Genomic DNA, 18310 nt, shown 5'->3' with positions numbered 1-18310 from the left:
AGAAAGAAAGAGCAGGTATATATGATAAATTTAAGACACAAGAACAACCTGTAATTGATGCTATCCAAAGTGAAATCAAGTAGCAGAACAAAATAAAAATCTAATAACTGAACTTGTTCCAGTTGTACATAAGACGGCTTCAATAGATCCTAGTCTACTAGAAACACCTAAAAATATAACTTATGATAGTCCTCCAAGTAGTAGTGATACGCTTATAACGGGAGAAATAAAACAAATGAGAAAACAAATAAATGACAAAGTGGAAGGAGTAGAACCTTTAACAACAGCACAATCATTTGGTAAGGTTGCAACAAAATATTATAGTAAAAGAAATGATAGTGTATTTAGAATAAGAACTGTAGAAGAAGATGGAAAAATAATAAATAAGATAGGAAATTCTGAAGTTAAAGTGAGTGGTGATGTTTTGATAATTAATGGTAAAACTTATAAAGGAACAGAAGGTCTATGGGAATTATTAACGATGAATACTAATAAAACCATTGAAGATTATGACGATGACGATTTTGAACAGTACAAGGAAATAATAATAGAATTAGATGCTGCCTTCCAAAAATATAATCGAGATAAATAAGTAGCATCTAATAGAGGTTCTAAGTATATTAATATTATCAAGCCTATTTGTGATAATTATATTAAACCATATTTACCTCCAACTCCTAAAAGGACTGGTAAAGGCATTAAACAATATACAGATATAACTAAAGAATATATATGGATGGATGATGTGAGAAAGCTTATAGATAGGCTAATAGTTATAGATGGAGGAAAAAGGCTGGTAATAATAACTCTTATAATGAGAAAGTAGGTATAGTGAGTATGATTAAAAATTAAGCTTTCACAATTTATTCCTAATGATCCAAAAGGTATAGGTTATTTGATTAAGATCTTAAATACATTACCACCACGATTCTGGAATGATGAGAAGCTTGGAAAAGAATTAGTAAATGATTTAATTAATAAACTTCCATTTGAATTACATATTCCAGGATTTTCTATTGTGGTCGGGGAACTAAGCTTCAAGAAATGTTAGAGAGAGGTGATGAAGGTATTAACCCATTAGATGAGGCATGTAAAGAACACGATATACACTACAGAGACAATAAAGATATAGAGTCAAGACATATTGCAGATAAGGAACTAGAAACTAAAGCATGGAAAAGAGCATTTAGTAGTAATGCATCAATTGGTGAACGATTAGCTGCTTTTGGGGTTGGTACTGCTATGAATGCTAAGGTTGAGTTAGGATGGGGATTATAAGTTTTTAAATGTTATTATGTATGCTTCTTTTATGGGTATATCCCATAAAAGCGTTGTTTCAAGATTTTCTTTATAATAAATGGATAGTGTTGAGAGTTACGAGTTACAGAGTTTTAAAGCTAACACAAGAACATTTAATAATTTGAATGAAACTGACAAAGATATTGAGTTTGATTTCGATGTGGGGAGGGATTCATAGATCCACACAAAGCAGATTGTCATATGACTTTTGAAGTTGTTGGTACATCAGTTGGAGGAACATTTGGTGCAAATGATACTATAAAACTTGTAGATAACTTCTTACCATTCTCCTTTTCTCAAATTGAGGTTAGAAAGCATGGAGATGTTATAGATAAGTTTGAACTAACTGGAATAACGTCTACAGCTATTGGAACATTAAAGATTTCCAAGCCAGAGGTTGAATATTTAAAACAAGCAGGATTTGAAACAGACGATAAACTTGGTCTACGAAAGGACTTTAGTGTTTTGTGCCCATTAAGATTAATTCCAGGGTTTTTAAGTGATTATAAAGAGGTTATGTGGAAAGGTGGGTTGAGAATAACATTTAAAAAAGCTAACAACAATAACGATGTCTTGTACAAATGGACTGCATCAGGAGCAGGTGCAGCAGCTCCTCATGATGGAAAAATAACAATAAAAAGTATGGAGATAAGAATGCCTATTGTTGAATACGAATCTAATTATGAAAGCCAGTTAAAGTTGAATATTCTTAAAGAACCTAAAATCATGTTTTTATTCCATACTTATCAATGTGTTCAGAAGACTGTTGTAGGTTCTTTCTTGGAGTTTGATGTTACTAGTCAATTTCATTCTAGACAATTTGATATGCCTGATTTCGTAGTTGTAATGTTCCAAACTGATAGAAGTGGTAAACAAACAGCAGATGCAAGTAAGTTCGATCATTGTAAGGTAAAGAATATCTATCTTAAGAATAGGAGGAATGAGGTATTTCCAAAAGAATCAAGAAACTTAGATATTGCTAACAGAGATTATTTTAAGATGTACGAAGATTATACTGCATTTAAGAGAATAACATGTGGCAATACCGAAATGTACTATGATCCTAAAGAGTTTATATATAACAGACCAATCTATGTGATTAATTGCAGTAAGAGGAAAAATGTATCGGTAAATGAGAGAACAAACATAAAGATTGTAGAAGACTTTGCAGCAGCTGTTGCTGATAATATTATATGCTATGCGATTTTAATTGGACAAAAGAACTTCACATATGACCCTAAGAATGAGAAAGTAGTAGAAGAGGTTTAGATTGTTAAATCTATTTTTGTGTTGTTTATGAGAGTTTTCCATAAACGAAATTGACAAAAATGATTAAAAAGTTTATGGTTAAAGATAAAAATTGAAAGGTGATCGTTGATTTTCTATATAATAAATACGATGGCAAGTCATATTGAGGTTTTAAATAAACTTGGAAGTATTGAGCAAAATCAAGTTATTGCATTAAGAGAATTAGAATTAGGTACAGAATATAAGATTGTGAAAATGGAAAAGATTAAAACTAAGTTTGGACAGAGCATTTTAGTTGAGTGTGGGGTGTTTAAGGTCTTTCTTCCACCTAGATTTACAAAACACTTAACAGATAAAATGACTGGTGAGATCGTTAAAGATGGAATAAAAATAAAGTACACTGGTCTAAAAGACAATTATCCAACTGTTGAGTTCTGTATGTAAATTTCAAATGGGGATTGGTTTTATGAATTTCAAATGAGGATTGGTTTTATGAATTTCTCATAAAACGAACATTTCCTTTATAGCAAATAAGCTGTGGCTACTTATTTGAATAAAAAAATGACGTTAAAGCTTTGAGATTCCTTCGCATAGATGAGTTAGAAAAAGGTAAATCGTACGAGATAACATTATGGAAATTGATTCAAACACAGAGTTATGGTCAAAGAGTTTTAATACATTTAGATGAGAAATATAAGACGTTATACCACAAAGATATAATGACGAAACTGAGCAAGTATTGAAAGATTTGAAAAAGTATAAGCTGTTTTGTTAAGTATGAGGGTTTGCAAGATTTAGATAATTGTTATAAAATACATCAGTTTTAGTTTAGAAATGAATCCAAAAAGTAACAAAAATAAAACTTGTAATTTTAAGTATGTTTTAAGTGTATAAGTGTTTCTATGGTTTCATTATCAATATCCGAACTTGTATTTTTAAGTATGTTTTAAGTGTATAAGTGTTTTTATAGTATCAAGAGTATAAAAACTAAGACCTTTGACTATAGAGACCACAATGTCATTTGAATTTTAAAGATACATGTATAAATGAGGGATTTATTTGTTTTTTTTTATAATTTTATCCTTAGAGTTATGCAACCTACAAGACATTCGGTAAATTTATTTCTCTATTGATTGCCGTTTGTATTTTTGAAAATCAGTTAATATTTGACTAAGTTATAACAAATTCAAAATTTCGGGAATTTTTACGGGTTTATTTTTGAGTTTTTAGGAAAAAGTTATTCTTTGAAAAAGTCTTAGAATTTTATGTAGAACAGAGTAATATTTTTATTTTTTCGATTTGATGAAATTTGTAGAGATATTGAAAAAGGGAGAAATATCCTGAGGGTTGTGCAACCATTTATGCATTTTATAAAATTGGTTATGTTATTAGTATTCATTTGAATTTTTGAAATCGGTTAATTAGGGAGTTAGCTATTGAATTTTAACGTTATTTGGGGGTGAGGTTGCAGTGTTGCCAACACACTTTTAACAATTGTCATATTTATTAGTAATGGGGTAAATTCATCCCTATATGTTTTAAAGAGATATCTTGAAAAATTAAAATCCTGGAACGTTCCGAAAAAATATTTTTGGAAACACTGCATGGTAAAAACATTAGTTTTGTTGGCGGTATATATAAACAGTTTCTCCCTCGTGCTAGCTAAGTAACACGGAATTTTTTTTTAATTGGCGTAGTTGAAGTTGTCCGATCAGAAATTTGCATGAACAACGATTGTGGATCAAGAAACGAAAGAAAGACGCTCCGCCAAGAAAAGTGTCTGAGATAAGTCTTTCTCAAACTGAGCAGGGAGAAAAGCGTGAGATACATTTGGCTGAAGTCCAAACAGCTGCTAAAAAAGAAAGAAAACATGTTGCAACTGCTATAAGACTCTATGTATATGTATATATGTATGTTGGCATGAGGAGAAGGAAAGAGAGAGGCTATAAATCTCATGTACATGTATGTTATTGCTTCTCTCAACTGAATATATGTATATGTGTGGCGAAAGTGTGTATACATGTACAACCATATGCGATATACTAAACTTTAAGTTCGCATTACTCAGCTATTAGTAAACCGATTTCGATCAAACAAAAACTATTTTTTCAATCAAAGACAGCACTATAAGTCATAAGGTTTAGATGCAATTACTACCTCCTCTTATGTTAAATTTTGCTGAATAGACATTTCCACTGATTTTTTGTTATTGCTCTTAAAAAACTTAAGAGATAGCTGATTATGGAGAACACTTCCTTTCGCTCATGCGACTATTCTAACTAGTCGAAATTTGCGACTGAATTTTGGTCTGCTACTCGTGCGCTTAAAACAACGACCACCATGCTTGTACGTCACAGGTCGGTACAGGGAAAAAGGTCTGCGCCGCTTATTAGGGAAACGGCTTAGCGAAAGCTACGATGTATGTTTTTCAAATGTGTAAGACGTTGCTAATGGCACAGAGAATAAGAAGAGTAACGGAATTTTGGGTATATTTAAAATGCAAACTATTTATTTATTTATTTATTTATTTATTTATTTATTTATTTATTACCAATTATTTGAATATATTTGAATATCTTAGGACAAACTTTCAGTGTACTAATTTGCTATATTGTTGATATTGTTTGCAGCCTGAGGTAAGAAACTAATTAATAATCTCATGTTTCGATCACCAACCGAATTTACAAAGCGAATTTTATTCGTTCATAAGAAAAAATCAACAATATAAAAGCATAGTTATTTGATAGTAGAGTGCTAATTTCCTACATGCAAGTTCATCGTGGATTCGATAGTTGTGCGCTCAGGAGGAAGCCCAAGGAAATTAATACATGAAAAAAACATTTCTCCAAGTAAAGATAATCTAAATTGTTTATTGAGTTCAACACAAGGATGCACAAACGTAGGATGATAATTATGTTTATGAACATTCTGATAATTTACCAGTGCTATTTTCAAAGTCTTTACACCTTAGAACAACTATTTAATCATAATATTTTCGCGCTTGTTCTCATTTTCTTTAGCCCATAGAACATACTCGTAAATTGTTTATTTTAGTCCATGTGAACATTTACAAATTGGCTGAAGGGTTTTGAACACATGAGTTAACATTTAGAATAACAAATAAACAGATGTGATCTCACAGTAATGATACACTAGTTACAGTGGCTTATTACTGAATAAAACAAAATGAAATTTCTACTTTTATGTTCCATGTCGTATAAGCAAAGGGAGACGAATGATTAATAAGAGTGAATGATTATAAAAGAATCGGTGGAATATTAATGCGGAAGGCAACATCTGAATCGTGAGAAAACTCACGGAGACTATGTTGTCCACCACACATTCATATGGCTTGAATTCGAACCAGGTTACCCTCACAATAGAGGTCAGCACTCCACTATTGCTCCACTATCCGTTTATAATGAATGTTTGTGATATGTCATGACGAATAATGAACACAATATTCTGTTCCAGTGAGTGAAACACTATAAGAGAATTCAATCTACTGGACGAAACTTATCAAAGAATGAATTCTTTAATCGTTTGCTTTTATGACTTTTTTAACTTGTGGACCTCAGATAATTTCACGATATAATATTTTGCAAATGTATCACCATACATCAAACATGGCCTAGATATGCTCATTCTGCGCATGAACTGATATAGTGCTTAGATTCTAATGTTTTTGGGCTAATACAATAGCTTAAGTGTAGAATTATCTAAAATATTTGTAACGACAGATCATTACAAGTGACCATCAATGTATTTCAAACTAGGAAAATAGGTCTTATTAACACGTTACATTTATGTACCAAATTTCACAGAAGTAAAGCCCCGCATTAAGCGGGTTTGCATATCCAGACTCCTAACTATGAAAACATGTACGATCACTCCCACCCCATTCATTTCACAGATTCACCCTGTTGTATATAAGTTATTAGGACGTAAACTTGAATGCAGTTTATACGAAAAAGACTTATGTATCGCAAGACTTGTAACGCACAAATATTCATCAAGAACTTATAGTCGTATCGAGATAAACAACAACAAAAAATAGTGTGGAGCAGAAAACCACTTTACACAAAAGTCAAAAGAAGCTCAGTGAAAACGTACGAACTGGTCAAGCGGTTTGGGTCAACAGTCTATCAATCACAAGTTTATGTGTCCAAACTCTGTAGGAAGTATTTCTTTTGTTTCGTTTTCTTAAAAGTGTGTTCCTCTTTTCGTCAGAAGACTGAGAACATTTCTTTGAATAAATCTGGCAAAACTACTTTTCTCTCAAATTCGATTAGAAGGGAACATTATATGAATTGGAAATCTAAAATCCACAACTGAAAACAAAATATTAAGTGTGTTCAATATTTCATTATTATCCTTTGATTTCTAAGGAAAAACTAATTATAAGCATCGATGATTTAGAAAGATTCTCTCCGGGCAATGGTCAATATATGAATGAGAGAAAACTGATAAAACATTGTTAGTCCACTTTGAGCATTAACAAAGATATGACCACGAAGGGAGAAATTTATGTCGACAGGGCCTCAAATTCTCCCACAGGTCATGCCCTGAAATCATCACTGTTTGAAAGGTTTCCTTACCAATTATTGCTGGAAAGCATGTTTAAGTCAAATTAATTAATCAATAGTTTTAGCAATATATTTGTGTTGTAATACTTTTACAATTCAATGTCGTACACACCTCATTTCCTAAAACAAAACCTCACAAATATCCAGTGGACTAGTGGGCTACAAATTTATAATAATCGTTTAAAACAATAATATTGCACTAGGAGGGTATGTTAAAGTCTTATTGGAAATAAATATAAATTCCTGAAATTATTATTATTATTATTATTATTATTATTATTATTATTATTATTATTATTATTATTATTGGTCTCCCACTTCTTGGCCGAGATGTGAAATATTCACCACCTTCTTCATACCACTAAATCAATTTCTTCGCTGTTTTCTGGTCACAGCCCATACCCCTAGCTATCTGAATGACAGTTTGTCCAATAGTTACTCGACCTACGATTTCCCTTCGCATGGTAACAGATAGTTTTCTACAGCCTTTAGAGCAAGGCATTTTGACAGCCTGTAGAAATTTGTATTGTCATTCGTATTAGCAATGGCAGTAAAGTGGACCTTTCGGTTTCTACTGTGCATCATCAGCGTCATTATATTAGGAGTATTCCGCCATTACCAGCGGTTCACTTACGGCGGCTGAGAAGCGGCCATGCTCCACGATCTTCTGTTAACATTTCCATCTTCACACACGATCTTTCTGCTTTGATATCGCTAATAGCCTAATTCTGTTTATGTTGAGTCTAATTCGTTCTCTCTGTATCTTCCCTGCCACCATACCCTCTAGCACATCCCTCATGATACAGTTCCTTCTTAACCAATATCTCAACCAGTTTATCTTTCTCTTCTTAAAAGTAGTTTTCTCCTTCCATTTCTAACACCCTCTCGTTCCTTTTCCTCTCGACCCAGCTATTTCTCTCCATTCTTCTCGACGCACATATTTCGAAAGCCTTAAGTTGTTTCTCATCATTTTAGTGTAATGTCCCTGTTTTCACCCTATAAATACAGTAAAATACAGTACACGAAGTATTTTATGAGTCTTTTTTTTTACAATTCTATTCAAGGTCCCATAAAATAGTATTTTCTTCATCCTAAAGGCTTCTTTCGCCATTTGTTGCTTTTATTTCACGTTCGCATGTCATGTCATCACTAATAATATTACTTATGTATCGAAAACTAGTGATTTGTTGTTTTCTCCCGCTCCAACTTCTATATTTGACACTGATCGCTTCGTTTCAATCACCATGGATTTTGCCTTTCTAACATTTATTTTCTTCCCATATTCTTCACAAGCCTTTCTCAAGTTTTCTACATCTTATTAATTTTCTTTTTAGATTCTGCAACAAAAACCATATCAAACCCAAACCGTATACACCTCATCATTTTATCTTCTACCGAAATTCCATCTTTATTATTTAGACCCGTTTTCGCTATCTCTTTTACATAGCTATTAAATAATGTCGGCGAAATACATAATATTTGTTGCATGACCTTCCAATTACACTGTCTGTCTACTGTGCATGCACCAGTGAATTTCTATAAAAGATCATGAATAATTCTGGTAATTTATGTAATATTTATGGACGAATACGTAATAGAACCTATATGAATAACAAATATCATTCCTTAAAGTAACGAATAATGTAAACATAAAAACATCAATAGAGATTTATTTCAGAGCGAAATAGGCATAAACTTCAGACACCTTAAAATACATTTCGTTCGCTCTCCCCGCTGGACTAGTAGCTAGCACGTGTGCCTTTCATCTACGTGGTCCCGGGTTTGATTCCTGGTGGGGGAATTTTAATTGTAGTAGATATTTTTGTATTCGTGTTCCTGTCGTTCAAGGTTAAAGGGAATGATTATAACACGTGTATAACCGAGTAGAAACTACAGACAAGATACTCAAATACGTTCAGTGATTCAGTTACCTTAAAGACAAGAAACAAAGTGTCTAAGGCACTTGTCTGTAAATTGTAAGGAACTCTTAAAGGTTAGTTCCAGCCCCATTAAAGTAACATTTTTCTTTTACCTGTTCTCGAAGTTTCTCTTTGTAATTCTATCAGATTGAAATAAATATAACTTCGAATAGAGACCACGCCGAATTCATTTATTGCGTAAGTCTGAAATTCTTATAAGATGTTGCTATTATTATTATTATTATTATTATTATTATTATTATTATTATTATTATTATTAGTTAAAGTATCAAGTTTCAAATCAAGCGATGCAGTATTTACGTAAACTAAATGATAATTTATTTGATAATATTCACTAGCCTACTATACATTTGTGAGGTTTTGCTTTGGGAAATGAGGTTTATACGATATTGAATAGTAAAAATATTACAATAAAAGGATATTGTTAAAAATATTGATTAATTGTAGTTAACATGCTTTCCAGTAAGGATTATATATATAGAGGATTTACTTTAAAGAGTGATGCAAACGAATATTCTAGTTTTAATCCGATTAGAAATCGATAACTTACACAATAATATTTACTTCATTATTTCTATAAATCTTTATGCTTATTGTATTATAATTATCTTTAAAATTATGATTTTGCCATTTCAAAACGTAGAACGAGAAATAAATTTAATATTCTACCTAAGTATTTGTTAAGGAAATCTTTCAAACAGTGATGATTTCAGGTCATGGCCTGTGGGAGAATTTGAGACTCTGTCGACATAAGTTTCCCCCTTCGTGGTCATATCTTCGATAAAACTGAAAGTGGACTAATAATGTTTTATCGGTTTTCTCTCATTCATATATTGACCATTACCCGGGGAGAATCTTCCGAAATGATCAATGCTTATAATTAGTATTTCCTTAGAAATCAATATTGAAATGATGAAATATTGAACACACTTAATATTTTGTTTTCAGCTGTGGATTTTAGATTTGCAATTCATATAATAATGTTCCCTTCTAATCGGATTTGAGAGAAAAGTAGTTTTGCCAAAGATTTATTCAAAGAAATGTTCTCAGTCCTCTGATGAAAATAGGAACACACTTTTAAGAAAACAAAACAAAATGAATACTTCCTACAGGATTTGGACACATAAACTTGTGATTGATAGACTATTGACCCAAACCGCTTGACCAGTTAGTACGTCTTCACTGAGCTTCTTTTGACTTTTGTGTAAAGTGGTTTCCTGCTGCACACTTTTGTTGTGTTTGTTTATGTCGATACAACTATAAGTTTGCGGTGAAGGTTTGGGAGGTAGAAGTCTTGCAATGCATAGAAGTATTTTTCGTATAAACTGCATTTAATTTTACGCCCTAATAACTTATATACAACAGGTTGAATATGTGAAATGAATGGGGTGGGAGTGATCGTACATGTTTCCATAGTTAGGAGACTTGATATGCAAACCCGCTTAACGTGGTTATTAATATCTGTGAAATTTGGTACAGTAAGTGTATTACTGAGTTTGAAATTTTCTTTCACTATTCTACTAAATTTATTTGTAGTTTGCAGTAAGAAACTGTAATACGAAAAGATTCCCTGGAGCTTCCAATGCAACTCGCAGAACGATACGGGCCTGTGAAGTCACGCTAAAACCTTGTCTGTGCTGCGGTGATGTAAGCAGCTCATTTTTCCATTGCTGGAAGCGTTGTATCTCCGTAACGAAGAAATATTTTTCTGAGATTTTTAGTATGTGGTATATTGAAGATTAGTTCTACATAATGGTGTCTTTGATTTACAATCTTTGGTTAAAAAGGAAATGTCCATTACGATGATCAACACAAAAGTTTAGAAAGTCAACCAAATAGTACTTGCCAAATATTATTAAATAAACAGTTTCGAAGTTTTTTCTTAAATCCCTAAAATAACTAGACGCACTAGCTAATGCCAAATAATTGTGCACTTTTCAATACATAACATTTTAAATGTTCCTTTCTAAATTTCAGGAACCATTTCTTTTACGTCAACCGGAATGAACTCTTTTTATAAACGAGTTTTGGAAACTCTCATTCACAAAAGAAAGATAATACTACACAACAGTGTGTTGTCCTACTTCATAAACTTGATCCATTTTCTTTCATTAGTCATGAATAAATGATAATTTAAAACTTTTGTTTCTGGAAGCTGTTCTTGGTGTACAGTTAGGGAGCAGATTGTAATATTTAGAAAATATTATTTTTTTAATGTAACCTTTATGGTAGAAATCAACTGATATTAAATAGTTAGAAATATTCTTTCCAGTTGATCTGCTATTTTATATTATGAAGATGTCATTGCGTTTGTCATTTCTTATAAGTTATGTCGAAATAGAATGTTCCTTTATTAAATTGGAACATGTATGTAGTATATGTTACTCTAAACACGGAATAGGGTGACTTGGCCGGTAGTAGTCATCCTTTCAGTAGTGGCCACCTAGGACAATAAATTTTAAGTGCAGAATTGTATAGCCAATAAGCTGTAGTTTCCATTTTTACTGTAATGCCTTTCTGTTTACTGCACCCCTAATGGATAGCTTTTTTTAGTTGGAGTACGAGTCTATAAGAGGTTTTTTATGCGTATGTGGAGAATTTTTCCAATTTCCAAATTTTAAAGGTAAGCAAACCGTTCGATTTATTCAAATATGTCTAGTTCATTTTATAAGTATTGTGATTTTTTAAAATATGTAAGTATTGAATAATGTTCAGCCATTCAAAAATATATTTACTTTCTACGCTTTCACTGTTACAGACGTGAATTGTATCGGTGACCACTACTAAAATATAAAAATGACTGCTTTTTAGTAACTTGCACACTAGGTGACCATAATTGAAAGCACAATTACACTAGTGGTCATAGAAATAACCAGAATAAATATTAGTAGTGGGCACAAAAGCCGGTTTTTCGGTTTTTGGTTTTTGAAAATTAAAAAACGGGTTTTCACGAGATCCGGTTTCGATTTCCTCCAAAACCGGTTCGGGTTTATTCCAAACTTGGTTCTATTTCTGACCAGAATAGTGTTTCCTTGCTGTCCGGAAACAGATTCCTTTTCCACAGAAATAGTTTGGTGTTCACCGAAACTCCTTTTGGTAAAAAACGAAACCGGTTTTAGAGAAAACCAAAACCAATTTCAGTGGAAAAACAAACTGATTTTGGAGAAACCGAAACAGGTTTCGCTGAAAAATGAACCGGTTTTTGTACAACCTTTTTTTTTACAACTGTGTCGGTACAATACCCGGTTCCGGTGAAAACCGGAACCGGTCTTTAGAGAAAACCAGGTAAAACGAAAACGGGTTACAGCGGAAAAACGAACTGCTTTTCCTGAAATCGGTTTTTAGAGAAAACGAAAACCAGATCCGGTGAAAATCCGAACCGTTTTTTGTAGAAAACCAAAACCAGTTTTGTAGAAAAACCAACCGGTTTTGGAGAAAAAGAAGACCTGCTTCGGTGAAAAACCGAGCTGGTTTTGGAAAAACCAAAATCTCGGTCTTTTGGATTGCGGTTTTTCTATGAACCGGTTTCCGTTTTTTAATAAATCTACAATTCCACATATCATAGTCAAGTCCACTGTAAATTCTAAATTGCAAAACTATTTGTCTAGTCCATTCAAAAGAAAATTGTTGTTGCAAAGATACTTCAGAAAAAAACACAAAATTCCAAAACGAGGATGCTTCAATTCCCTGGTGTAGTAAGTTCAAACCAGCACAATGACTTCTTATATAAAAAACAAGATAAAGCAAAATCGATGTCTAAGAATTGAAACAGTTCACGTGTTGCAAAAGCAACTTGTGAAATTGATAGAAAAAGAAAAACCGAACGACGTGAGTATCAAAAGAGTAATGTAAGATGTCAGCACGTCCACGCCGGGAATATGTCGAGATGGGTGCAGTGTACTAAATGTAAAAGGTGTTTTCATATTAGTTGTGTATCCAGGAAACATTGTGAGGATTTTGGATTTTTCTATGTTCATAAAATTGCTGAATCCGATTCTGAAAACGAATGAAACGTTTTGTGTGAGAAAATAATCTAAATGAAAACTGAAGTGATATATGTTCAGACGATGTAGAATAAGGCATAAAGGATCTTCCAAACAGTGAAAATAAACTAGATTCTACGCCGAATTTTACAGTTTTTCGGCAATACTTCAAATAATCGAAAACGCAGTGCACTACACATGACTATTTTGCATGTGATATCGTTATCATGACTTATCTGCTATTGCTGTACAGTTATTTATATACCCGCGAATAAATGCCAAATCTATAAAGAACTTCAAAGCGATATTAGGTCAAGATATACGACAACAATATCGCATACAAAATAATATTCTATGCCGCACCGCGTTTTCACTTCTAGAATTCTTTTGCTTGTTTAGAAGATATTACAGAAACACTGTAAAATTAGTTGTAGTTTAATTTTGTTGTTTGTACGATCCTTAAAATATAATTTTCAGCCAGATTAGACCTTTGTGTATCAATGTAAAGGTACATAAGCATAGCTTTAATATAGGTTAACATATTTGTCTTTCATAAATGTAACATTTTACTTAAAATGTAATCATATTATTGTTTCCTTTTATATGTTTATGCAATTCTTTATTTTCATTGAATATGTACCTAGCTAATATTACTTAGTTACAATATTACTTTGATAACACTAGAGTAGTGATCATTTCAATGTAAATTAAATTTTACCAAGAGAATGCAATACGAACAAATACAGTAGCCTGTAGTAAGTGTCACCTAAAATGTATGACCACTACTGAATATAAAAGTGACCGCAACTAAAATAAAAAAAAATACCACTACTGGCAAAACTGCTCTTACCAATTATCAATTGGCATATTTCCTTAGTGCTTCCCTTGATGAATGGCAACTATGGTTACACTGAAAGAGAGCAATATTTTCCTTTAGATGAATAAAAACCACTACTATAACATTAAAACAGAAGTGACAAAAAATATCAAAATCAAAATTTCCTTAAGGGCGTCAACTACCGGCCCAGTCACTCTATATATGCTTTAAGGTGAAATCGAATTCCAATATCTGTACAAAAGCTTCGTTGTAACTAATGTATGAAATTGAATGATTCTATTAATTATAAGTAAACATACATTTTCATAATCATATTCTCCGTATTACTGAACTAATGGGGACAGCTATTAACACGAAGGAAAACAATCAAGTTGTATACTGGGTAAAGGATTATGTTGAAAATTTCCTTCTTGAATTCTGCAGCACATGGATACATTAAAATCTACAGTATGAGAAAATGAAATGATTAATAAATCCTAACTTTAGCATTTTCTTTTTCTTTGAAATCTAGTGGTGTGTATCGTATAGAAGCAATATTGGGTGCACTCAATGAAGATGACCCAGCTGCGGAGGGAGGCATCGTTATGGAAGTAGATGAAATATTTATAGAAGGTTACGAGGATATTGCCGTTCTTAAGCTACTGAAACCAGTTCATTTTTCAGGTAGTATAAATCATCACTGTGATAATCATGGGCGCCCGAAGAAAATTTTCTAGGGAGCTCATCTCCCTGGTTACTATATTACGCTTGGTATTTTTTATTTGTATTAGGAAAATCCTCAGAAATTTAATACATTTCTATGGGCCAGAAGAGGGCCCGGGCCAAAGCCTGCCCTCCCATTCGGGTGTCCATGGTGATAGTACATATCTTTTCATATTATTAACATATTCTTTCATATTATATATAATTTCCCAGTAAGTTGTTTGATCTGAATGTGTACGGTTTTTTGATTACTATTACCTAATTATGGTGTATTTCTTGATATGAAGAACTTACAGTGTGTACAATAGTAATATAACCTAGTGCTAATAAATTGCTTGAAATTATGTTTATTTTTCAAAGAATATTCCTTAATGAGTTAGTATTTTATTTATAGTATTTTTCTTTTAATGTTATACAGATATTACTCACAGATATTTTAGTTAGGATTAATTATTTTTTCGAATTGTTTAAAAAAAAATATTAATCTAATATTGGTTATACCTTGCAGTTACATATCTCTTTCTCCAAGAGATATGGAAATTCTAATGTACATCCATAGCATAAGTATCACCCCCCTGAGCTATCTAATCCCATTATTTGGGTTCAAATCATTTGCAGTTTGTAAAAGGCCTAGACAAATGCAACCCAACTTACAAGTAATTTTCTCTCGCGAATAACAGCAGTAGGTAGCACTGAGTCAGGTCTTTATGCAAGCAACAATCTGAATAGATGACACACGAAAGAGTTCTCCATTCTGAAGTGAACATCTATGGTTCGGAACGTGTTGTCGAACGAATACCATATATTAATTTCAATAGTGCTGGGTACGTAATGTATTATTTAATTATACACTGTATGTTCAAATAAAAGAAACATTGACCATGCATGTGTCAGAACGTAGACGAAAATATCAAATATAGAACTATTGCAGGAAATACATTTGTAAATCGTTGTCTTCATTAACAGAACTTCCCAAATTCTCCTCATTCAAACATTTTTTCTTTCTCGAAAGTTAAAGATCATGCTTGTCGCACTGAGTATGCATTGAAATTGAAATTGAAACATTCCAGCAAAATTATTCTTCTGCAAAATTGTACTCGGGTCCACCCAATAGAATTTCAATGCGCTAGCTACTTACCTACCACATCACTTCATTTTGATCGTATAAGTAGACGTTGGTTATGTGAGTGTCACAATGACTTGCTCGAGATTTCCTTCTTTAACTCATAAATTAGTTATGTAGAACTCTCTCAATGGGACGATAACACGAAACGTTCTTCAAGTTGAGGCTGCAACATCGCTTTCAGCGATGGTTCCGATTTACATTACAATTCTTCCTCAGCTTAACTTTTAATTTGTAAAGAACAAAAAAAGAAAGAAATAATTTTTACATTCTTTGAATTCTAACAACACATGTAGTAACTACTAGTTTATTTTCTTATCTTCGTATGAGGAATTTGTGGCGAAGTGTTAAAGCAACAAAGGAAGCTATGCTTTCTTTCTTGGAAGGTATTGTTTACGTAATTAATATTGTAATTCTGTTATTACTATTATTACCTTTATTATTACCATTAACGATACTGTATACTTGGTTTTGTTGAAAAATAAATAATCTCATCAAAAATATTTCATGTAAAGAAATTACTCAGCCTCGAGCCTCGCCACTCTTAAACACTTATATCATGTAGAGACAAGATTATTCTCACTATACAAATTTTGGTACTTTGAGTCTAAGAACAGTAAAAGTCTCTACATCTTAGGGTAAGAAAATTTGATGACTTGGCTGTTAGGGAACACTGAAGTTGTTAAATCTTACGGTCTATTATTATATACGCTAATTATATTAATAGACACAGTCTTATACCTGCATTCATTGATTTTCGGTATAAATAAATAACAGTTAATTAATAAATTGGAATATTCCACATACATTGCAACATATTGCACTGAATTACCAAGATACAATTCAATATCTGGTGTCGCAGCATCGTTCTTTCCCAATTAGAACTCGAAAGGGCTTGTCATTTATATCTTTTCTCGAAGCGATTCGGTATGTTTTTAGCGTTACGTTCTGGATCCTATTTCCGTTTTTAGGATAAGATAGTCACCTTCCTTTGAAAAAATACTAAATTATATTCTGGTAGTTCTGCTATCTGCTAATAACTGTGGAAGATGCTGATCTACGGCCTCATCAGAGTTAAATGTTACACCACACAGAGACGGTTTAAGAGAGCGAAAAATGACAAGTCTGTTGGGGCAAGGTCGGGCGAGTATGGTAGGTGTGATTAAACATCTCATCCAAGCTCTGAATCTTATTGACGGGTGCGAACGTGTGTGTAGTTTCGAGTTGTGGTGATTAACCTTGACCCCTTTACGATTTAACGTGACACCTTTGACCCCTCAGGCCGTTTCTTAATGTTAACTTTGTTCAAACTGTTTAGTTAACGACAGTACTTGGACAGTGCCAGAATCGATTGTTTTGTTCTTAAGTATAAGCTCAAAAAACACGATTTTTTAAAATCCCACAGCACTGATGGTATAATCGTTCCCTAATGAATGTCTGATTTCGGTATCGTTTGAAGCAAATGACCACTTCGGGCCCACGCACTTTTAATCACCACATTGTTCTACTTTCTATCAAACAATTTGATGCATATTTTTCGCGGATAGTATCATCTGTCCATTACTACTATAGACGGTATAAAAATAAAATACCGCACATTAACCCATATCATTTTGCCAGTAATTTCCTATTTTTTGAATAAGTTAGAACAACATTCTTGGACATCGTTGTAAAAAATGTATTTGTTTCATCATGCATTGCACGAGAAAAAACAAAGAATGAACCCAACAAAAATAAAACAAGAAAAATATTCAATGTGATTTACCTCTCCTCTCTTGATAAAGTATAAATCTTGCAGATATAATAGACAACAACGTGGACTCACGTTCGCAGGGTCCTCATATCGATTCCGGGTAAAGCCATATGTTTTATTTTCTTTACCAAGATATTTTTTTTTAAATTATCTAGTCAAACGAGAAAAGCAAATTGTATAGAAACATATCATTACACTTTAGTAGGCACTATTACGAAGAAATATCCTTTCTTGCAGACCTAAATGTTGACAATAAGTTAGTGAATAGTGTGGTCCGGTCTCTTTTAAATAAACCATGCCTAGTAAGTTATCGTCGACATAGCTCTACACCATGGTGTCAAACCGTCGATCGCGAGCTACTAGTAGCTCGCGGGTACATTGTGGTAAATCGCGTTAGCTCTCAAATTGGTTAATCTTGAAATATAAATTTGTAGGCTACAAACAAATGTAAGATTTTTTTCAAAAATATATTATTTGTTTTGATTGATAGCTTACAGTTGGATTTAAAAACTGTACACTAGCTAAAAAGCTTCCTAAGTTTGGCGAACACACCTATACATTATAGATCTTGAAAGAACATTCTTTTTACGAAAACAGCATATTTCTTCTTCTTCTTCTTCTTATTATTATTATTATTATTATTATACTTCCAATAAAGGAAAACACAATTTTGCGGGTTGATTAGATGTAGAAGTGCCCCTATGACTTTTGTGCTTTGAAACGGCCTGCAGTGATTATGAAAGTTTTGTTCAACGATTTGCAGTTTTTTGGGTTTGTGATAGGCCAATTTTGTCGTGTACAAGAAGGAAGGAAAGTAGTGTTCTCAACGAAGCCATGA

The 18310-nt window shown here is 32.6% G+C and overlaps 1 protein-coding gene across 1 annotated transcript in view; it reads left to right on the top strand.

Moving 5' to 3' along the window:
• The window catches only part of LOC145678638 (chymotrypsin BI-like), a 66019-nt gene that overhangs the window by 26670 nt on the left and 21039 nt on the right, over positions 1–18310 (top strand). The window contains exon 2 of the mRNA XM_081749005.1: positions 14406–14557. Coding sequence (XP_081605131.1) covers positions 14406–14557 — 152 coding nt within the window. The remainder of the gene's footprint in view (positions 1–14405; positions 14558–18310) is intronic.

The sequence above is a fragment of the Thermobia domestica genome, chromosome 2, assembly GCF_964235325.1.
Source record: "Thermobia domestica chromosome 2, izTheDome1.hap1.1, whole genome shotgun sequence".
Lineage (NCBI taxonomy): Eukaryota > Metazoa > Arthropoda > Insecta > Zygentoma > Lepismatidae > Thermobia > Thermobia domestica.
The sequence above is the reverse complement of the archived record's forward strand: the minus strand, read 5'-3'. Positions and strand labels throughout refer to the sequence as shown.